This window comes from Rhagoletis pomonella, unplaced genomic scaffold (assembly GCF_013731165.1).
Source record: "Rhagoletis pomonella isolate Grant_MI unplaced genomic scaffold, Rhpom_1.0 Rhpom_scaffold_00001, whole genome shotgun sequence".
In the NCBI taxonomy this organism is placed as follows: domain Eukaryota; kingdom Metazoa; phylum Arthropoda; class Insecta; order Diptera; family Tephritidae; genus Rhagoletis; species Rhagoletis pomonella.
The window spans coordinates 75940510-75965643 of record NW_023458555.1 but is presented as its reverse complement, the minus strand read 5'-3'; the positions used below and the strand labels follow the sequence as shown (position 1 = coordinate 75965643).

At 33.8% G+C, this 25134-nt stretch overlaps 1 protein-coding gene across 3 annotated transcripts in view; it reads right to left on the bottom strand.

Annotated features, from left to right (window-relative positions):
* Positions 1–25134, bottom strand: part of LOC118747793 (putative nuclease HARBI1) — a 201072-nt gene that overhangs the window by 19838 nt on the left and 156100 nt on the right. For 2 of the 3 annotated variants that reach the window (XM_036481959.1, XM_036481931.1), the window contains exon 4: positions 8112–8644. In XM_036481959.1, coding sequence (XP_036337852.1) covers positions 8112–8644 — 533 coding nt within the window. Of the gene's footprint in view, positions 1–8111; positions 8645–25134 lie in introns of those variants that run through there. The other variant, XM_036481940.1, reaches the window with a different exon arrangement.

Genomic DNA, 25134 nt, shown 5'->3' with positions numbered 1-25134 from the left:
GAGTGTATATTTCTTAATTATTAATCCAATTTTACACTTTAAACATAAATCACATTTGCTTCATTGGTATTAATCTTTTAGTAATGAATATTTACAAAATTATAATAAGGCATATTACATATTACTTTACACGAAATATGAACCTCTGTAAAGTAAATTTTTTAGGCAAACTTTGGGTCGTTGAACACAAAAAATACCCATGGTTTCAAAGAAGTGTTTTCGAGATTTGTTCGAAAAACGTATTTTTAGTTTTTTCAGTTATTCCTCAATATCTCATGAAACGACCAACAGTTCGAAAGGTATTGATGGGCTCTTTGCAAAAATATATATTTTTTGTGCAGATTGTGTTCCGTAACATCTACATTTCTCATCAGGTTTTCATTTAGTGCAAAAAGAAAATGATTGATTGATGATTCTTCGATTTTGGTCGCTTGTAACACTAATAATTTTCATCGAAATCGGCAAAGTAATATATTTTTGCAATTTTTTTATGAGGTATTGACGAATAGGTGCGAAATGTACCAAAAATACGATTTTCAAAAAAATTACGAAAGCGCTTGTTTGAAAGGAAAATTGGCTTGGAAAATATTTTTTTTCCTAAGCGATTACCACTAAATTTGTAGAACAGTGTTGTCGATATATTTGATGCTGGTCTTCAATCATCATCCATTGTCCATAACCATACAATATTTAGAACGCATTGACTAGTTGAACCTTCAAACCAGCTTACCCTTATGTAGTTATCAATTAGTTATCGACACTGCTTTTATTTCGATAAGGAAAAGTTAATTTTAAAATATCGAAGAAAATGCGGGAAAAGGGCAGGACACTTGGAAAAAATCAGTACATTTGGGGGGTTTTCTGTTTTGAAAAACTACGCACGACAGACCTTTAAATAACAGTACGGTCCTGCAAAAAACAGAACGGATGGTCACCGTATACATACCTTTCTTTAAAGTGCTGTATCTTGGAAACCTTTTAACGCAACTTAATCCATCTGATTATGGGCTTTAATTGTACATTTTTTACATTAATGTGCAACGTATAAAAGACAAAAATAAACTAAGTAAACATTTTTCTTTTTGATTTTTTTGATTATAGAATTTTTAAAAATTTTTATTTTTACTTAAAAACATTGGATAGGTTCAGAAGGCGCAGCAGTTGAGCGCAACCGTTGCTAAAAAAATCAGTGATCGGTATGCGTCTTCTAAACGACTTGATACATTAGCTGTCAAATTCAACTCTCAAAGGTACTCACCAACATGTTGTCTCAAATGATCAGAAAAATATTACGATCATCTAACACGCAACTATTCAGTTGATCAGAAGTACGCAACAACGCGTTCAGAAGGTGCAATCGCACCAGTTACTGAGCTTTTGCGCCTTCTGAACGTGCCCATTGTCTATAATGTCAACTTTAAGTACCCAAATGGGCGTAATGGGCTACACTCAGAAAAAGGTTTACACCCATATGCTGTAATTCGAAAGTTCGTAGTTACAAATTTGTAGGTCCGTTCCGAAAATTCGAAAACAGGTATGCTGTAATCCGATCGTAACTATCAACGGCGTTCCCAACTAAAATAGTGAAATGCGCAGTTCTTAATCAGCTGCTTTGACAGAAACAAATCAAAATAAATAAAATCGTAAGCGAACAGTGAAATTAAAAAAAAATTGGTTTAATCATTATTTGAAAAGACTTTTCCTTAATTAAGTAGAATACAAAAGATTAAGTGGCCCTTGCACTTTTGTCCCAGGAGGAAGAACAGCAAACAGTTGTTATATACAAAGGAGATTGTTCTGATCGATTTAGCTTAAATGATAAAATGTAAGATCCCTCCTTTTAAGGGCCTCCATTCCACTAGATATTGTGCCGCTTTAATTCTTGGAACGCTTTCTCAAAATCCACCACATCCTCTTTAGCTCCTTTTACAAAGCCTCAACCAATGTCTGGCCTTTCGCTCATGCACTCCACCAGTTTTTCGTATTGCGAGCGATTTGTTGTGATCTCCGATCTGATAATTTTGTAAACATTTAATAATCCATTTTTTTTTCTATTCACACTTCAACTTACATACATATTTTTGCGTTTACACACGTTATTTTATTGATATTTTAAATAATTTTTTTCGCTCCGACACGAGTTGCTATTCGTACAAAATTTCCGACAAATACATAAAAATTACAGATATGTTGGATTCAAGCATACCAAAATTACGAATTTCGAAGAGGGCCTTCGAAATTACGATACGACAACGCGGATTCCAGCATACCAATTTTACGATTCCTAGCAAAATCGAATCTACGACGGATGACGGCATAGGGGTGTTAGTTATAATTACCAAGATTTGGTTATAGTGACCAAGTGGCATAGTTGGATATGGCGAAATAAATATATATCTAGTTCACGAAAGTCTGCAATTTACTAGAGACTTCTAGCTGGGACAAATGTATAGTTGTTAATAATTACAAAACGACTATCTTGAGTAGACAATATCGTTAGTTGAATAAAATCATTGTTGAGCAAATATAAACAATGCTTTGGCCGGTTGGCATCAAACTTTATATTATTAAATGAATATGCGCACACCGAAACAACTCGCGGCGATGGCAAAACTGAAACTGAGACAAACAAGCCTGGGCATGTCATAGCCAGTGTCGCCAAGTTTTGAATTTGAAAAAGCACCAAAACCCAATTAAAATCGCGTTTTTTCTCGAAAAAAACACCAAATTTTTTATTGGAGGATTTAGTGGACTTTGTATGCATACAAAATTTTATTGTAGGTATGCCGATTCAAATTAATAAAAATTAATGTTTTTTTGCTCGGCGGTCGAATTTATTCTGTTTTCTATAAATTCAAGTATTTTCGCCAAAACGGCGCACAGTGTTTCGATTATATGGAGGCAGATGGAAATAATAGTACACCTGCACCGATTTCACTGAAACTTGACATGTGCTCTAGTTTTACTTAGAAATAGAGAATTATGAAATTTTGCAAAGATGGAATAATTGCCACGGCCTCTACTCTTGTGGGCGGAAAAAACATTAAATCTCATCCAATTTCGATGAAATTTAGTTTGTAGTCTTTATTTTATTAGAAAACCCTAAATATAAAATATGGGGAAGATTGGATTACTATAACGTTCAAAACTCAAAAAAAAATGTGGGCCCAGCATTAAATGTGATGGAATTTTGGGTAATTTTTGTTTCCTGCTTTCCACTCTCAGAAAACAAAGATTATACAATAAAATGACTTGGGTGTCAATACTCGCTTTTTTTCCCAATATCTGGTGGGATTTTTTCATTGTTTGAAAAATTCTTTTCACTAAATTATGCAAAAAGAAGCTGAAAATCAAAACTTAAGAAAATCAAAAATTAAATATATTTGCAAAGTCGCGCGCAAAGATCAAATTATATATTCGAACTACATAAAATTCTCTAAAATATTAGTCTAATATCAAGACCTGACGGACCGGTACTCACACTTTTTTTACTAATAATCTTTAGCATCTACATTTAAAAGTAAATTTTTTGGTAAGAAAATACGAAAATACCAAATAAATGATAAATACCTTCACCTGAATATTCCACGACATTTAGATAATTAATAAGATTAATTACAATTGAAAAAGAAACACTTTCCGTAATGGGTTCAGCGCCAAATGCAACTAAACTGATTAGTCGGTATCGCGCCCATTCCCGTATTTTTTTTGGAAATGTATCGTTCGTGAAGAACCGGTTTTTTTTACCAACTGTCACCATGCCTTTTTTCTACCTGCGTCCATATAGTCGAAACACTGTGCGGCGCGACGTAAACATTTTTAATATTTTCTAATATTTTTATTAAACTTATTCTTATTTTCTAATTTTCGGCTATGTCCAGCTTTGTCGTTTCGCTTAGATTTACGCTGTTTAAATATTCTGGCATGAATGAAAGTGCTGCCACATATTTTTTTGACAAACATATGCTCTTTCGCTTATGATTGTCATTGTGCCATTTCCATTTTTGTAAAGTTCTTTACGAAACTTCCAATTGCTATAAATTTAACTTCCATTTTTGTTTAAGATTTACAGTTTTGGTGTCTTCAAACTAAATAAAAAAGTACTAAAAAACGCACCAAGCACCAAACTCAAAAGTTTTCGCGTTTTGAATTAAGAAAAGCACTAAATTTAGTGCGAAAAGCACTAAGTTGGCAACAGTGGTCATAGCACACACTTTTTTTTCTCTACCTAGCGCAGTGATCGACATGCCATAGCTTACTGAGCGCATGCGTGTTTCACCCATGAACCAAAAATACAAGATCACGCCTTCTTCTTAGTAGCCCGTTATAATCGCATTTAGGAAAAAAGTTGGGCGACTTTGACATTACCCGTTTGTTTACATTTGTTCGTTGTTTACAATTTGGTGGTGGCTTTTTACTGCAATTTTCTTAATTTTCGCTTGTGACAACGTGTGCACACATAAGGTAAAGAGTAATTTAACACAACGACATGATTTGTAGAAGAATTTGCATAATAAAAATGACTATTCATGTGTTCAACAATTACGCGGTTTTTTTGTTCTCTTCGTTGTTTACTTCTTACAACAAAGATGGCGTCGAGATTTCAACAGCTAGAAAATAACTTTTTTCTTTCTTTCGGGAACCCTGCAAAAATCGCGACTACTCCATGCATGCGTGTAAAGAGTATTCAACAATTACGCGTTTCTTTTGTTCTCTTCGTTGTTTACTTCTTACAACAAAGATGGCGTCGAAATTTCAACAGCTAGAAAATAACTTTTTTCTTTCTTTCGGGAACCCTGCAAAAATCGCGACTACTCCATGCATGCGTGTAAAGAGGGCCAATGAGTACTCCAAAATTAACCACAATTCATATAAAAAATATGGTCCAATTAACATTGCGATGTCCTAGGGCAGGACCATATACTCCATCCCTGCATTACATCAGAGTAGCACAAAACTACTCCAACATATTAACAATGGCATTGTTGTTATATTTTTTCGTTTGTACACGCTTTTGTTCTTCACTTCTCAAACGCTTTTTCGAAATTAATAAAAACCAAGACAAAAATTAAAAATTACATGTTGCCTCTGACGGCATTCGAGCCTGAACATGCTGGGAGCTAAGAACTAAAAGCGAGCATCTCTACATGTTCAGCTATAGCCAGACATGCAAATGTGCTTTCAAATGCTCAACTTCAATCACATTTCGTTAAAACACGAGTAGTGATCGGATAACAAACAATAAGCTGGCGCAGAGACACGAGTTGGTCCGCTACAGCATGACAGAGGAACACTTTTGTAAGTACTCCAATTTACCACAAATAGACTACATGGTCCAACGATTTTTACAGGGAAGACGTGATCTTGTGTCTTTCGTTCATGTGTTTCACCCATATACGAACAGCGGTAGCGGAGCAATGATTTCCACGCACACAGTGGCATTCATTGAATCCCCTGCAAAAAATTGTGCGACTAATCTCTAAAGAGAGTATTCCGAGATTACTCTCAATCGGGTACAATTGGCCATTAATTAGTCCCAACTAGTCTCATAGGGGTACTAATGGAGGTCAATTAGTCTCGACTCATCCCTTATGGGTATAATTGGAGATCAATTAGTCCCCAATGATATGTACGCACTTAGTCAATGAAATTTCATGTGCGGCGTTGGCACTCAGAGAGAGTATTCGCCTAACAAAACAGAGCACCCCGGTTCGAATCTCAGCTGGCGCAAATTTTAATTTTTATTTTTTAAAAGTGACTAGTCGTTTTTAATACCCGTTTGGGTATAAAGGTGTACAATTAGTCTCTTCATAGGACATGCTCGAACAAAAGCGATCAGTTCATTCCATATAAAGGGATCAAAAGTGGTATTAGTCGCATGCTGCTTTGCGATTGCTCCCGGAGTCATCCCGGATTAGTCCCATTTTTTGCAACGTCGTTTTTATGCAATGGTCGGCATACTAACGCATTCAAACGATTCAATAAGTGGGACTGTGTGCATTGCTTAGCTGGCGCTCTTTTTATGTGAAACACACATGTGCTCAGAGAGCGCTCAGCATTCTTTAGGGGTGGCTCACAAGCAGAGTTGCCAGATGTGCGAATTTCGCCCCATTTTGGGGATTTCTGAAACCGTTTGGGGATAGATTTTTTCGTTTGTGGATGTGGGGATTTGATGGGATTTTTGTTTGGTTTAAAATATTCATATTGAAATTAAAATACATATATTTTACTGCCTGCCCTTAAAAATTTCTCAAACTAAGGTTTTCTTTGTCAAGTATTATTCGTGGAAAATGCCTGTTTTAATGGCTTTGGCTGAACACACAATTTTCTCTCACTTCTTTACACCAAATTGTAAAAGGATCGCTGTGATTGGCATTTACCGAATGGACTGCATCTATTTCTGATTTCCTTAGTGTAAAAAGAATTTTACAAAGTGGCAAGCGCACAAAAAAAATTTACGAACTTACAGACAGCAATGGGAATAGGAACCTTGGGCCGAAGGTATGTTGTTAAATGTCTCCAAAAACCATAAAAAATAAAAAAACCGCTATACGTAAATAACCAAATGATCTCATATATATGTGTACACATATACAACTGTGAAAATTTGTAATATAAAAGTTTTCAAAACTGTAATTAAAACGAAGTAACAGAAATCAGAATACATATTTTTTTATTTCTTACTTAAGGGGATTTAAATGGGGATTTAGAAGAAAAATGGGGATTTTTTGGGGATAACTGCGGCTCGATATGGGGATGCGCTATACAAAAATTCTGGCAACACTGCTCACAAGCATGAATATGTTCCGCTCTCAAACCAAATCGTGGTTGCCTCAACTAAGATTTGGTAACTATGATTAAACCATGTGTTGAAAGAAAGTTTATATGTATTAGCAGAGCTTAATGACATCCTTTTATGAACCATACGTTAAGTTGAATGGAATTTGTAGAAATATGCTTCAAAAAATATTTATTAGCATTTACCAAACCCTTCAACTAAATTAACGATTTGGTACAACCTAGATGAATATTAGAAGCTTTAATATATTTAGTTATAATTACCAACCCATGGTAATAGTTCCCCATCCTTGGTCACAGTTCCCAAATATTGTCAAAATTCGGGAACTAAATGTCTTTAGTTGTCGAAACTAATCCTTTTTCTCAGTGTACATATGCATTTGGACTCTAGATCGTCTAACGCTAGAGCAATATGATAAATACACATTGAAATTTTATGAAATTGTATATTTTTGAAAGAGGAAAGGTGTGTAAAAAAAAACAATATGAATAAATCATACTAACTTTATTAAAGGTTTGAAATCATGAAAATCACTTCAAGGAAATGGCAGAACTGAACTTTGTTGCAAGTTCACATGGGAAATCTGCTTACGACGTGATTGGAGGAAATTTTAGGAGACTAGCAGCTAGAGAAAGTCTTCAACTCCTGATGTTACAACAGATTCATACACCCGAAGCCCTCTACCAATGGGATGCCTGTAAAAAATAACTGCAACTTACTTTTCAGTGGACTTTATTTCGACTATGACTATTAATTCTATTTTAAACTAGTTTAAAAGGTTAAATAATATCATGTTAGGGAACTTCATATCCTTATTTAACGAATCTTTAAATCAATAAATAATTTTTTTCGTTTTAGTTCTTCTTGTAATAAATAAAAGCGTGTTGTTGGTTTTTTAACTATAATTTTATTACTCATTAGGTTTCTTTACTTTAAACACCTCTCCTTTCCTTGTTTTAATAAAAGGACTAACCTTGAAGCTATCATTGAAGGTCTAATATTCTTTTGCAATGAAACCGAAACATCAACAACATCAACATGAACAACACTCAATGCAATCTTTAGAGGTCGCGCACAGAGGTGGCCGCGGTGACATGAAATGCCTCATATAACACCGTGCGACAAAAACCAAAAATTTTTAAAACGCACGAAAAAATCTATATATGTATTAACAATACTAGGAGCCAAATATAGTATAACTGCGCTTTTAATTTTTCTCTCTGACGTCTGGTTTTTTTTAAAGGACTTTGAAAAATTTCTAGGAGTATGCGAGTATGTTTAACTATTTAATTGTATTGTGTGTAATACTTACAAAGAATTCATCTTCAGTGACAGGGTCGGCGAGCATCTCAATGGCTTCGGTCATAGAACGACACGTTCTATTCGTATTCTTTTTCTTCTTCAGCTTCCGGCCTAGTGTGGCAGCATCACTAAAACGATGAAGTAGTTTCTCACGCTTACGCACAGCCGTTGGACTTGAATTAGAGTTGGCATGACAAAGTAGCGACGAGTAATTGTTGTTACCGGTCATAGAATTATTTACTGAACTATATCTAGCATTTACATAAAAGTTCGGCAACTGATATTGGCCGGATGCGGTTATTGTGCTGCTTGAGTCGATTTTTTTAATTAAATTACAGTCCGACTGTGGATATTTGCTCGGTATTGGTGAATCGGAAGCAATGTTTTTAAGTACAGTTTGTTGCTTAGGCTTTGGGGGCGGTGGTGGGGGAGGTTCTCTCATCAAAGAGATACGACGGGGGGGCAGCACGTGGAAACGAGGTAATATTAGTGCCTGCACCTCTACAACTGGCTGCACGCCGATTGCGGGCATTTTCCCTTTCTCTGTAAGTAAAAGTATATAAATAAAAAAATTATTATGGGAATATGCACCATTCTAGTATTAACGTATGCATGTATACCAGAGTGTCCAGATTTGTCGATTTCGAGCCAATTTGGCGATTTTTTTTTGGATATTTGCGCGTAAAAATTTAGGAAATCGCCATTGGCGATTTTTAGCGATTTTTTCCCCTTCAAATAAATTTCTCCGAATTATGAAAATATACAAAACTTAGTTTTCCACGATAATTTTACAGAAGAGGCTAATAAACTGCGTGATAAACTTGACTTAACAATCATATTAAAAGACTGTCAAAAATTGTTGATCACCCTAATCGAAGAACTTTTGAATCGATTACCTAGTCAATTAAATACTTTCAAAAAAGCTTTGATTTTTTCACCAGAAGAGTGTGTGACTCACAAGATGGCAAGTTTCAAAACGTTTCCAATATCAAGCAGTATGTTATCAAGGTTGAGTAGCTCAATATATGACAACAACAGAAATGTAAATCATTCAGACACTATAGGTGATTTTAAAGAAACTGTGGAAATAGCTGGTCTCGTCTTATTATAGGTTGTTATTTAATTTTTAGCGCCGAGCTCTTAAAAGGGGATTGTGCGATTAATCAATTAATATGAGTTATAATAAATTTAATAATTGCGCAGTCCTATTGCAAAATGTGTTGAAACAAATATTTTTAAAAAGTATGCGTATTTTTACAACATCATTTTTTGTACATCACTATTATATAAGTGATTTGTGTTATTTATTATTAACCCTTAATTAGGCGCATAAAGAAAACCACACAATTAGAGGTATGGGGTCCCCAGTGGCCCCAATAAAAGTGTTGAAAAAAGAGTTTTCAAAATAAAAAAAGGAAATGTGTATTTACAAAAACATTAAAGTACTCTATTATCGTTAACTTAAAAAAGAAAAACATAATTTCGACTTCAAACTTAAAAAAAAATTAAAACTTACTTCCGCAAAAAAATGTTACGTTAGTAGGCGCATGGGGTCAGCACTCAAGCGAGTAGCGACACATGTGTACACGACAATGTTCTAACCGTAACTAAATAAATAAAACGAAATGTATTTTGTCATAAATATTAAAGCTTTTTTTTACAGTTAACTTTAAGAAAGAAAAACATAACTTTGACATCAAACTTAGATACAAAAATAAAAACTAAAAAATGTTACATAAGTGGTCGCATGGGGTCAGGGCTTAAAAGAGTAGCGACAAATGTTTACACGCCGATGTTCTGACCGTGACTTATTTATGTAGCCCGCGGGAAGTTAGGAAGCTAGGCAGAGCGCGGGCACGCTCCAAGCACTCCAAGACATTTTTTTTTCAACTTGAAATGACCTTGACCCCATTCGCATAATTAAGGGTTAAAGGTATTATATTCGTTTTTGGTTTTAAAAACTATATTATAACAAGATCTGATTTTTAAAATAAAAGATTTGTTAAATCGATTTCATGAATTTTATTTAAAAAAAATTGGCGATTTTTTCTTCAGAAATTGCGCTTTTTTTAACAATCTGGACATTCTGATGTATACAGTATATCATCGATCATCGGCCTAAATCGCCGTTGTGGGAAAAATGAGATTTGGTAGCCCTGAACTCCAGGCATCGAGATTTATGCATAAAAATCGTAAAATCGTTATAAAGAGAGATTTGTAAAATAACAGCTAGAGAAAGTACCGCCTCTGAAAGCAATGCCTTCAAAGTAAAACCGTTTTTCACTTCTTCTGATGTCGATATTTCGTGTTAATTCACAAAATGAATTTCAAAATACAAAGACGGGTTTGGTACCAAATGAAAGTAGATAAAATTCGATATCACTATGTTATCAAATATTTACCCAAACCTTAACTTTTTCTTGCAATATACTCTTAAGGTAAGACCGCACTAAGCGACGCGACACTGCAGCGGCACTACGCGACACGGCGCGACACTTTTTGATATATCGCACTGAAACTGCAGCGGCGCGACACTTCGCTGCAAATTTTTTAATTTATTTGTGTCAAAACCTTCAAACAAGACGGATGCCAGTGACGCTGATGTAATGTTAATGCCTTTCATTTTTATTTTCCTTGGCGAATTCTTCTTAAATATTATGTTTCTTTACATACAATTTTCTTCTTGAATGAAATGCATGTGAATATTCACTCACAATTGGAAATCCAATTACTTCAAGTTAAAAATATAGTACGAAATGTTATGTCGTTCCGCTAGGTATACCGCACTATTCGGCACCGGAACTGCGCGACACCACGCGGCGCGACATTTTTGCCAACTTTGCCGCGTAGCGTCGCGCCGCGTAGCGTAGCTCCGCTGCAGCGTAGTGCGGTATGCTCCATAAGAATATATGCAAAGAATATTTTACTGCGCTGTGTAGTGTCGTGTCGCGTCGCCTAGTGCGGTCGTACCTTTAAAGTGGTCACTCTTTCCTTTGAGTGTGCGCAAAGTGTAAAACTTAATTTAATATTTCAAATTTCCAAGCTATATCTGAGTTTTCTTTAAAGATATATCAGAAACGGCAATGGAACCTTCGTGTTCAGGTTTTTTAGGCAATACAAGGTGATTTCAGTTTTCTTTTACTATGGTTCTAAGTATTTTATTTTATTTTTTATAGTAAGCGTAAAAATAAGAGGTTTTTGGCTATATGCGCAGACATATAGTTGAGAAGTAGGTGCGATCAAGCAAAAGTGTAATCATTTACATATACCTTGGACGTTATAGTGTTATTCAAGAACAAGAAAGTAATATTGATATTGTCCACGTTCGTTGTTTTCTCAATTACTGTTTTTTTATACCCTACATACGGCATAACTAATACGTACATACGTATATTATCACAAGTAATTTTTAGCAAAAAAAAAACCGACTTCAACTCTCATATAAAAAAAATATATTTATATATATATATATATCTCATGATCCACTGATCGGATCTTAACAAGACCACCTTTGAGACACTACCTTTCCGATGCAAAAAGAATCATCGAAATCGGTTGACGTGGTCTAAAGTTGTGCGGTAACATACATAAAAAAAAATAATAATAAAACAAAAAAAAAATTAATATATTCCGACGAACTGATAACCTCCTCCTTTTTTGGAAGTTTTGTTTCAAAGGCGAAACTTTTAGTACTTGCTTGTATCATTTATATACATACTACACTATACTATATACACTATACTATATATACTATATACACTATACTATGTACATACTAGCTTATACCCGCGGGTTTCACCCCGCGCTTTTATACAAATAGGAAAAATAATTTAATGATGTTAGATTTTATTTCTGTGCCCATTTCGTTATAGCTCGTTATTTTTTAAGCGAGTTCAGGTATTTAGGCCGTTTAAAACTATGAAATTATAAAATCTCGTCTGCGCGCTAGGCATTCGAAATATATCAATCCCTCTAAGTTTACCTTAAAATGTTTCCAGGTACACGACGCGTGAACGTGTAACCTTCTTGGAGGTGCCACGGCGAGTTCTAATATTTCCAAATCAAATTTAGTAGCCTGGCCTTGATAAAATACCACTTCTCATTACTGTAGCAAATGCCTCAAGAGAGCTTTAAATTATAAGGCCGAACCCGGCTCTCCCTTTTCCATTTAATGAAATTTATTCTGTCTTCCACAAACACTTCCAGGGATATGTGGCAAGAAAAAGTAAATTTGTACTGGAAGTGCCACGCCCCTTTTTCTTATAACCCTAATCTACTTCCATGAATTTAGAATTGATTTTACATACCCCAGTACCAAGTCCCAGTACTCTACGATGAACACCTCTAGAGATAAGCAGTATAAAACAGTAAATTTGTACGGCAGGAACCATGTCCCCTTTTCGAATAATGCAAAGTCTTCTCTATGAGTATGGAATTAATTTTGTATACACATCCCGGTGCCAAGTTCCAGTCCTCTGCAATAAACACCTCCAGAGATATGCAGCATAGAAAAATCAATTTGCATGGGAGTTGCCACACCACCTTCTCCAATAACTCTCATTTTTCTCCATGAGTATGGTATTAGTTTCACTTACATACATGCATACATATGTACTTCCATACCAAGCTTGAGTGCTTTACCCCAAACATTTGAAGAGATATGCAATATGAAACTTTCAGTCAGTATGGGAGGTGCTACGCCTCTTTTCCAAAAACGTCCATTTTTCTCCGTGAATATGAACATGATTTCACACAGTGTTGGCAAACTGTTAATCTGATTAACGATTAAAAATTAACGATTAAAATGTTAATCGCGTTTGACGATTAAAATTAATTAGTCGTAATCAACTGTACGATTAAAGATAACATTTTTTTAATCGTTAATCGCTGGCTGCGATTACGTTTAATTAATTTAAAACATTAATCGTTAATCCAATTAAAATTAAAATCTAATTAATTTGTCTAGTTTGTCCGAGTTTGAAACCAAACACCAGTTGTAGTAATTATTTTGTGTTTTACGCTTATAAAAAGCACGTAATATAAAAAAATAATAATTATTGTTATTAGTAATACATAAACTGGGAACTTTTACAAACCTAGTTTGTAAAACGTTTGTTGGTATATATCTTAATGAAAATGCACACCAAATTGCTTAGATTGATGAGGAAACCCGACTTAGCCATACCGCATTAACTTGCTTTGTGTGCACAGGGAGATTCCAGCATAACTTAATTAATTACCAAACCTACTTGATCAAATTAAGAGTTAATGATTAAAAATTAATTTTTTAATCGCGGTTACGATTAACTGTTTAGCTGGATTAAAATTAATCATGATTAACTGTAATCAGATTGAATTTAATCGTATTAACTAACTAATTAAAACATCAATCGATTAATGCCAACATTGATTTCACATACATATCACTATACCAAGTTTCAGTTCTCTCCCACAAATACTTCCAGAGATATGTATGTAATATGAAAATTCCAATTTGTATGGGAGGGGCCTTGAGTTATCGGACTTACTTTCAGTCTAAGACCAGTTAAGGTCGGAAAACCGGTTAAGGAAGTAGCCTATTTTTCAATCCAGGTCATAAACCATCTTTGAGCGAAATTTCATTTTCAAACAGGTGGCAATTCTTAAAAAAGTAGCCTATTTTCCGGTCTAGGTCATAAGCTATCTGTGTGCAAACTTTCATGCAAATCAGTTCAGTCTTTTCCACGTATTAATTTAATTAAACTTTCCCAATACGTGATAACCCTTAAAATAGTAGCCTATTTTCCAACATAGGTCATAAGCTATCTCTGTGCGAAATATCATGCAAATCTGTTCAGTCGTTTCCGCGTATTAATTTAATTTAAACTGTTTTAACAGGTGGCAACTCTTCCAAAAATTTATCCTATTTTCCACTGTAGGTCATAAGCTATCTGCGTGTAAAATTTCCTGCAAATCCGTTCAGACTTTTCCGCGTATTAATTTAATTAAACTTTTTTAGCAGGTGGTAACTCTTAAAACAGTAGCCTATTTTTCAACCTAGCTCATAAGCTATCTGTGTGAAAACTTCCATGCAAATCAGTTCACTCATTTCCGCGTATTAATTAAATTAAACATTTCTAACAGGTGGCAACTATTAAAAAAAGTATCCTACTTTCTAACCTAGGTCATAAGCTATCTGTGTAATGTAATTAAACTTTTTTAACAGGTGGCAACTCTTCCAAAAAATTAGCCTATTTTCCACGGTAGGTCATAAACTATCTGCTTGCAAAATTTCATGCAAATCCATTCAGTCGTTTCCGCGTATTGATTTAATGAAACTTTTTTTAACAGGAGCAAATCTTAAGAAAAGTAGCCTATTTTCCAATCTAGGTCATAAGCTATCTGTCTGCGAATTTTCATGCAAATCCATTCAGTCGTTCCCGCATTTTAAATAAATGAAACTTTTTTAACAGGTGGCAACTCTTAAAAAAAATAGCATATTAACCAATCTGGCCCATAAGCTATCTGCGTACAAAATTTCATGCAAATCCGTGCAGTCGTTTCCGCGTGATGATTTCCCAAACATCCACACATACAAACTTTCACATTTATAATATTTATAAGATCTGCTCAGACTTATAAAAGAAAACTTGGGTTTATTAAGTTTTACAATAATAGCTTAGAATGGCGCAATTTACATGTCCAATGATTTATAGGGTATATGTGATACCGTAAAGAATGGTACACATTGCATATTTTTAACGTTAATTATAATCTTAGTTATTGTTTATAGTGTTGCTTTTATATGCATGAATGTCATCGGTCAATTGTCAGAAGAAGCTCTGGAGGCGCGAAACAAAGATTTTAAGAGCTACAGAGAACATTTTTCTTGCAAGTGCATCAGAAAAAAGCAGAGACCGTGCCGGTTATGCATTTTATAATAAAAGTCAAAAAATTTAAGTTATTTTTTGACTTTTATTATTTTGAGCAAATAATACCGGTTATTTCTGTTATTTTATTATGTCTATTTTTTTAAGCAAAAATAAAAATTAAATTAAAATTTGCCTTTTATTTTTTTGAGCAGAAAATAACCGGTAATTGTTGACTTTTATTTTTTCAGGCAAAAATAAAAGTCAATGTTAAAAATCAAGTATTCCAGAGCGGTACATATATGAATGTGATAGTTTTGAAGCTCCTACATGCATTTTAATAACCCCTATACCCAAATACCAGGGTTAGTTCAAATATATATACATACATATGTATACATACAATACATGAAGGGAGTTTTTGTTAACGGCATCAGATCTGTACCGATTATTCGATTTTGAAAACTGAGGTGCCAAATTAAAGGGCTTAGTCTCTAGATGTATGTACCACAAGGCATAGGGCTGCCACCATTTTTTAAATTATAAAATCTGCACCGTTCGTTGTATTAAAACAGAAGAGGTGCCATATGAAAGGGCTAGGGCAGGGCTGTAGATGTGCAGGAAGGTCTCAGTATTTTGAATAGGGTTGCCACCTGCTTCTAAAATAGAAGACTTATAACGTTCGTTGTATTAAAACAGAAGAGGTTCCAAATGAAAGGGCTAGGCCTGTAGATGTGAAAGAAGGTCTCAGTTTTTTGAATAGGGTTGCCACCTGCTTCTAAAATAGAAGACTTACACTGTTTGTTGTATTAAAATAGAAGAGGTGCCAAATAGAAGGGCTGGGCCCGTAGTGGTTGGCATTTATGAGACAGTCGTTTGTGCTCCAAACTGTTTGCTCATTCAACCCTTAGCAAGCAAGGTGAATGAATGAGTGTGTAGAGAATAGTGAGAACTGCTTTCTTGGCACAAAAAATAAAGAGACACATGGTTAGGGATGCAAATTTTGAGCAGTAACATCGATACATCGATGTTTCGATGCATCGGAGAAAAAATCATCGAGGCTAAAATACATCGCCAGAGAAACATCGATATATCGATGGTTTCCGATGTTTTGCAATTTGTTAATTTAAAGCAATATTGAATACTTTAATAATTATGAATGTATTTTCCTGTATTTTATTATCCTTTCTAACCAGGGGCGCACCCAGGAATATATTTTAGGGGGGGTTTTTATATTCCTGAAGATATATCACCGGAAAATACTGAAAATTTGCTTCAGATAATACCATCTTGAATATACATTTATGCAAGTTTTATGTACAGTATGTAATAAATAAATAAACGTTTTAAAATTCATAAACTGCACTTTATTTACAAACTAACAGAACTCAAACGCTTTTAACCGACTTCAAAAAAAGGGAGGTTATCATCTCGCCGGAATACATAACTTTGGACCACGTGAACCGTTTTCAATAATCCTTTTTTTATTAGAAAGATAGTACCTCAAGGTTCGTCCCGTAATTTGTTTTAGAGATCCGATGATTGGATCATGAAGAAATTAACGGTACCCCTAAATTTGAATATGAGAATTGAAGTCGATTGTGTTCTTTCCTTAAAAACCACTTGCTTACTAAAAAGTTCTATACACTCAAGATGCGCTCAACTTTCAAAAGTACCTAATAAAAAATTTTAAAAAAGAGTCAGTAAAAATAAATTTATTGATTCCATGAATTTTTGCACTTCTATGTTCATTTTTTCGATTTCTGATTTTCGATAGAGATGGTGATTTTTCACGATTGCTAAATTTTTTTAATATTTCAAATACCGAAAAAATTAACTGAACTCTCAAGAAAAACTAAAAATTCATATAAAACGACGGACGAGAAATGGAAAAGAAATTTTCGTCTACCAAAATTTCTTAAATCAGTTTGCAGCTCTCAAGAAAAAAAATGCTCGTATATTTATTCCCTCATGAAAATTTACAGCAAAAGCAAAGCGCTTTTTCAGGCAACAGAAATTATAATAAATATTTCTTATAATTTCCTTGAGAGCTGGATTCTTAGCTTTAAGATACAGATTGTATTTGAGGTTATTAGCTTTAGGGGGGGTTTGAACCCCAAAACCCACCCCTTGTGTGCGCTAATGTTTCTAACCCTTTCTATCATTAGAATCAAAATGCATACCATCGTAAGGTCGTTCGGGCCTAAAAATTCTAGGCCTGATCTTGTTGAAATTCTAAGGGGTGTTTGGTTCTGTTTTAACGGCTAGGTTATTAGCATTCAGAATGAATACAACAATTTTATTAGGCTTGAGGCCGTTTTTTATGAAAAATGTTGTGGAAAAGCAACAATCTCCGAAATAGCAGTTATAACTTCTTACCTTTGTAAATTATTGTTGCTTTTCCACAACATTTTTCATAAAAAAGCGGCCTCAAGCTCAATAAAATTTTTGAATATAATTGTTATAAGGTCATAAATAACAAAAAAATTCTGAATGAATAATAAGTTTAAGGTCAGTCAAACATACCGAAAGAAAGTCGGAGATTCTCCTTAAAGTGGATGTTTAAAACATCGGTAAAACTTCTATCGATGTATCGTCAATTTCGCGATGTTAGTAAATTGTAAACATCGATGGCAAACATCGAAAATTGAACCGATATTATCGATGTTTCAAAAACATCGATGCATCGTTTGCATCCCTACACATGGTGTGCAAAGCAATACAAGACAGTTGTACAGTGAGTATTCGAATGTGTGCTATTGTCACATAGCAAAATATTTGCCTTTTGATACACGGAAGCAAAAGAATTAGAAAAAATTCCATGTAAATATGTATGTTTTACTACGTTTTTTTAAATAATTTATTGAAAATAACCAATAATTAGGTTTTTCCATAACTAATTAATCGAAGTTTCAAACTTTGTACGAAATTTATGAGTATTTGCAGTTTCATGAAAATTACAAACTTATTAATCAGTAAGTAAAAAAATCCAGCATACGTTATAGCCCATTAAATTTTAATATAATAATGTGCAAATTTTAAATTTCTTAAAGTCCGTGTAGATTTTTGATGTTTTTTTGCTGACGGTGCTACGCATTTTCTTCCGTATATATAAAATATATTTTCAGCATAGTCTAAAGTACATTCATACGTACATATATATGTATGTATGTAGGTAGCAAAATTTTTCTCTCCATGTCTCATTACAAAAAAAAATATGAAAAGCATCTACTAATCATTATTGCCAAGCGCTTGTAGGGATGCAAATTTTCAGAGCCAACATCGATACATCGATATTTCGATGTATCGTAAACACTAACCTCGATGCCGAAAAAAATCGCCCTAAAACTATCGATACATCGATATATTCCAATGTTTCTCTTTTTAATAACTATGTTGCAGGTAGTTTTTACAGGAAGCGGTTAACGTACGCCACCTTCCATAAGGTTTATTAATGGCGAAAACCGCTTTACCTGTAAAACATGCAAATCCTGAAATACAGTGATCGTCATGGAAATTGCCTATGTTCAACATTGCCAATTGCTTTTATTAAGTGCAGGGCTGCCATCACCCATAATACACTTACCCAAAGGGCTCTGTCCCACGGTCAGTAATTATCACGATATTTGGATCGCGATCCATATTGATGGATTGATTGATCGCGCACGAATGCTACATGCTCAATATTTATCGCGTCAGTATTTGCAAGAAAATATTTTTATTTTGTACGTATAATTTACAGATAATGCATTCCACAATTATTTTAAGATTTGTTCAATTTGTTTTGAAAGATTTTAAGCCCCGAGAGTGAAGGCAGAGCCGATGTTTACATTATGAGAGTAAAAGATGTACTGAAGAAATGTATGGATCGCGTTTTGAAAGTGCTACACGTTCAATATTTATTGACGGTATTGCGATCCGCGATCCAGACTTCAAAATTTTTAGAAATTTTGCGATGGATCACGATCCATCAATACTGCATACTACACCGTCAATAAATATCGCGATACTTGGATCACGTCAATAAATACTGACCGTGTGACAGAGCGCAAAGAATATAACATAAAGATGTGAACGCAATGGCAATTTTGGACCGAAACTAAAGTCGATGTTTAAAACATCGTTAAAATTGACATCGATATATCGCCAATTTTACGATGTTGAGTAATTTTCAAATATCGATGGTTAACAACGGTTTTTTGGCCGATGTTATCGATGTTTCAGAAACATCGCTGCATCGTCTGCATCCCTAAGCGCTTGCTGCCTGCCGCACCAACAGGCATCGCTGGCCACATGACTGCCTGCGCAACATTCATCACATTCGTAACATTTATTAGCTTCACAGTATAGACAGTAACCAACCTTTTTAGGTTGTTGTTGTAGTAGTCGTTGTTGTTGTAGTTATATTCACTCCTGAGAAAGGCACGGGGGTGTGCTGCTATTTAATGGCCTTCCTCAGACTTTTTCTTAGATTTCAGGGTTGTGCGCTGCATTATTATTAGATAAATAAATTTAAGCATTTGACAAATCGTGATTTTATTAAAATAAAATTATAAATGGTGTTGAAAAACCAAACAAACGCTCGTGCGAAATCTCTATTTTTGTGTATTGTTAAAATTTATACATGGCGTATTGATGGTAATACAACCAATTTATTCTTTTTTGGACTTTATGTTACTTGAGAATTTAGACAACGTGAGAGCTGCCAAGTTTTGTTATCAATATAATTAACACAAGCTTTTCCGCGTGGTTGCCTTTCAATAAATAGAATAAACAAATATTCGCAAATAAATTGGATTTATTTTATAACTGACAACTAACGTACGCTTTTTGTTCTTTTCTCCATTTTGATTTTGACTCTTTATTACCGCCAACAACTTTATGTATATACATATTTACAAGCTGTCAAAATTTTGCGTAGTCCCATGAGCTAGGTAAAAACTATGGCATTCGTATTCACAACAAGAAATCTCAAAATTTTTGTTTGGTCTTTCCAAATTTTCTCGTTTTTATCAGTTGGCAAAGGCCGTCAGTGGCAGCGCTCCGAGCGTTGAGATAGTAATTTCATGTCAATTAGTAAAAAAGTTCCATGTTGAAAAAACTTTTTATTATGGCGAGAAAAATTTACATTTCTGCTGTGTAACTTTTTACTGCTGGACATTTTTGACAGTTGCTCTGGTGCAAAAGAAGTTGAGCAATTAAAATCAGAAATTATATAAAAAAGACTTGTCTTTACTGACATTTATTCTTCTAGAACTAAAAGCCATGCATTTATTAGACGCCTTAGTAGTAAAATTAGAACAAAAAAACTCTTCAAAACCGTTAGGCCGGGTTGAAAATTTTCATTCACGTCATAGTCAACAAAAATTTACCATCCGTAGTACTTTTCTATCAATTCGCAAATGCCGTTTGCACAAAAAAGGTTATGAAATGCGTTTTATTTAAATCGTTTAGAAAATGAGTCATTTATGTATACCTTTTTATGTGGAATTATTCAATAAATTTCGTTTTACACTAGTTAGTTGGTGGAGTTAATTATTTTTTGTTTCTTAAAAGCAACCCTGCGTGGTTGGAAGGCGTGTGTACCAATAATTTCATCTCTAGCATATTCATCCCCGAGGAAGGCAGTCGCCAAATGCACCGAAGGTTGTTTACTGGTTATATTGTGATTAGCTTTCACGTTCAGTCATGAATAACCATGGCCGATCGGTGAGCGTAAGTGAGCGTCGGTAGGAGAGGATTTCAGTATTCAGTCAAGAGTTGGATAAAAGAGTATTGTTATTGTTCTCTTATAGGGCATTCGCACGAGGCGATTTTACAGGCAACTTTTAGTTGAAAGCATAAATCGCCTCGTCCGAACGGCCTTTCAACTAATCGCTTTCAACAAAGTTGGTCGCCAGCCAACTTTGAGCTCGTTCAACTTTTTTCCTTGCAACCCTGTGTTTGTTTACATTCTGTATCAGTGTTGGAAAATAAAATTGTTCCTTCAGTACGAAATCTATACAAAAAATGTACTTTTCGGCTATAAATTGTACATACTTTTTAATTCGCTCATATATTTTCTTAGTATATTCCCTTCAAGACCAATGATTTTATGGTATTCATGAGAAAGTTTTATTGTTTATGTACATACGTTTACGTATTTTACACTTTTACAAATTGATTCCACGCGCACATGTACTGCATTTAACGCAAATATGTATGTACACATTTTCAGGTATACATCTTAACAAAAAGCATATTTAAGTTATTATTTATGGATAAAAGAGACATTTTCCTTTGGATTCAGTACTAAAATTTTACATTTTAATAGCACTTCAAGTGCTTATCAAAACTTTGCGACAAGATTTGACCATTTAGCTTATTATTATTCAATTTTAATTATTTTTTTTAAATACTGTTTATATTTTAAGAAAAGCCGTACAAATCCAAGGTTCAAACTTTGTGCAAAATTAAAAAAAAACCAACAACACTTTCGTAAAAATTTCGAACTTTTTAATTCGATTTCCTAGATTTATTTTGAGTTTGCGGTTTTTTAGCCCATTAAATTTTAATATAACTAAGTTTTTTAAGATTTCTTTGATGAAGGTGTTGCTAATTTTCTGACAGCGGACATCGTCGACAAAAAAAATTGCCAAGTTCAACGGTATGTCCCAGCTACTTTAAACTTGCACTTTATTATACTAAAATTGAATGGGCTAAAATATAAAGAATATTAATAAAGCTCGAAATTTTTACGAAAGTATGTTGTCTTTTGGCTGTTTCGCAAAGATTTAATCTTGGGTTTATACAGTTTTTCTTAAAGAATACATTATATTTTATAAACAGATAATTAAAATTAAAGAATAATAAAATAAATAGTAAAATCTTGTCAATATGTGAGTGCCGTAAAGGTATTATATTTAAGAAAATCTCCTCTTAAAACTAACGAAGGCTTTGTTTCTATATGAAGCTGACTTCGACATTTTGTTTTAATAAAACTTAGTATCGAAAAGTTTCTTTAAAAATTTGCCTAGGCTATATTATACTGGTTCGTTCAAGCCATTTTTCAAAACAAAACAACAAAAGAGAATACAAAAAATTTCTTGCTGTGTATTTTCAGAGCTATATATATTTAGTATTGATTACAAAATTGTACTAAAAAGTACTGCGTAGTAGGAAAGTATATTGTAAATGAAATTGTATCAAACAAGTACAATTGTACCAAAAATGCCAACACTGTTCTGTATACATACTTTTTCTTCTTTTCTACTTTTTACTCTTATTTTATCTTTCAGCTTCGCTAAAAGAACTTCTACGAACGCTTGGCTTACCAAATTTACGCCAATTGATAAAATTTTGCGATTTAAATTCATTTTAAATAATGTAAATAACTATTCGTGTTGAATTGAAAATCGCCTCGTCTGAATAGGGATAGCAACTTTTTCACTTTCAACTTCTCATTCAACTCCGCATTCAACTTTTGTTGCCTGTAAAATCGCCTCGTGCGAATGCCCTATTATTTCGCTGTGAATATTCACCACGTTGTACACTAGCTTGTGTAAATAGAATGAGCAGTACATTCACATTCGACTAAGTCGTGTAAATGCTAGAAGTGAATGTCGCATGCAGGGTTCTAGCCCGTATATGTGCAATAACGTATCAGTTTTTTGCATAGGGTTACCACCTGCTTCTAAAATCATAAGACTTACACCGTTCGTTGCATTAAAATAGAAGAGGTGACAAATAGAAGGGCTGGGCCTGTAGATGTGCAAGAAGGTCTCAGTTTTTTGAATAGGGTTACCACCTGCTTTTAAAATCATAAGATTTACACCGTTCACGCAATTTAAAAAATAAGGTGCCGTGTAAACGGGCTTGATCTAAAGATTTGCAAGAAAGAATGTCTTATTTTTTTTTGAAAAGTGTTGCCGCCTAATAAATTTTTATTTTTGGGAAGAGCATCAGTTTACACTACTCTATCGCTTCTCCAAATGAGGCGTCAGATGTAAAGTATTTACTTACAGACCTGTTTTGGTTTTTTAAAGAGTTGCCGCCTTATTAAAAATGCGTTGTTTAAATATGATAGTCAGTAAAATGTCGCAATATGGGCATCAAGCGAAAGGAGTTTGAGACTAAATTAATATTTTGGTGTTTTTAATAGAGTTACCACTTATTAAAAAAATTTATAACTATGAATGGTAAGTAATGTATTAAGGACATTCGATATTGCTATCAAACGAAAGCTTGTTAAGAGGGCTTTTGTGTAATTGTATGCGAGTTTTTGATGGTTGTCACATAATCTAATTGTCTATGTCTAATTTATTGATTGAAGTATTCTAGTTAAATAAAATGTTACAAAGTGGGCTTCAAACGAAAAGATTTTAAACTAAATTAATATGATCGGGTTTTTAATATACATATGTAGTTGCCAACTACTTAAAAAATGGTGCACGTATTTAAATAATATTTAAAGATATCTAATATTGGTATCAAACGAAAGGAAGTTAGGTGAGCTTCTGCGATATTTATTTAAAAAGTTTATAACTATGAACGGCAAGTACATAATTTATTAATGATATCCATTTATATATCAAACGAAAAGGAAAAGAAGTGATGGTTTGCAGATATATTTGTTCGAGGGTTGCCACTTAGTTAAAAATTTGCTGAAATTAAACGATAATTGATAATTAAATACTTATTTATTTTACATACATACAAGTTTTTGGAAAAAATAAAAAATAAACGTACACTTGCGATCAGCTAATTAAGTCATCAACATTTTTAACAATTTTCTTTCACATCTACAGGCCTAGCGCTATCATTTGGCACCTCTTCTATTTTAATACAACGAACGGTATAATTCTTCTATTTTAGAAGCAGGTGGCAACCCTATTCAAAATACTGAGACCTTCTTGCACATCTACAGGCCTAGCCCCTTCATATGGCACCTCTTCTGTTTTAATACAACGAACGGTGCAGATTTTATAATTTAAAAAAAGATGGCAACCCTATGCCTTGTGGTACATAAATCTAGAGGCTAAGCCCTTTAATTTGGCACCTCAGTTTTGAAAATCGAATAATCGGTGCAGATCTAATGCCGTTAACAAAAACTCCCTTCATGTATTGTATGTATACATACATATGTATATAGATTTGAACTAACCCTGGTATTTGGGTATAGGGGTTATTAAAATCCATGTAGGAGCTTCAAAACTATCACATTCCTATATACACAGCTCTGGAATACTTGATTTTTAACTTTAAGCATTACCGGTTATTTTCTGCTCAAAAAAAGGCAAATTTTAACTTTTATTTTTGCCATAAAAAAATAAAAAGCAGAAATAACGGGTATTATTTGCTCAAAATGATAAAAGTCATATCTTTAAAAGTCATGGAGGAATCAGAATCTACAATGAGAGACGAGTCTAATGGTACCTTTGAAGAAGCTATAGCATAATTTTTTCACTATGCCTTTTTGATATCAAAAATTTTAAAATAACTTTTATTTTCAGTCTCTGAAGATATGTATGTTCAATCGACTTTTGATTAGTTCCGACCCTGTTGTATCAAGTATGAGAAAATTACCCCACAAAAATTGCAGGATTTGCAGAAAGAAGCACAACAGTTGTTAATTATTAGGGTAACCCAAAATATGTTCGGGCATGTTTTTTTTCAGGCATGTTAGCAACACGCTGATGAAATGCTTAAACGTTTTTCCAAAAAATATAAACTTTGAGATATATTTCTTAGAGCATATTTTAGCATATTTTGCAATAAATGCATATTTGAGCAAATTTTGCAGTAAATGCATATTTTCGGATACTTTGTGCTGCGTTGTTCGGTTTCGAACTAATAATACACATTTCTGAAATAATAACAATATAGTAACATTGTGTCGAAAATGAAATTAATATCAAAGTGCACGTTCACATCGTGTATATATTAAGTTTTTTATGTGTGAGAAAGATAATACTACATATTAATATGTTTCGCTCTTATTATTACAACGCTTTTACCAACTTGCAATGTTGTGTGTCCAGAAACTTTCAATGTTGTGGATCCAGAAACTTTCAATGTTGTGTGTCCGACACCAAAGCAAAGCTTTGAAAAGTTCCTATAAAAAAGCATAGTGCATAGGGCGATAGCTGTAGTGAATAGGGCGAGGTAGATGACATCTAGATGTCGCCCTATGTACTACGTTTGCTA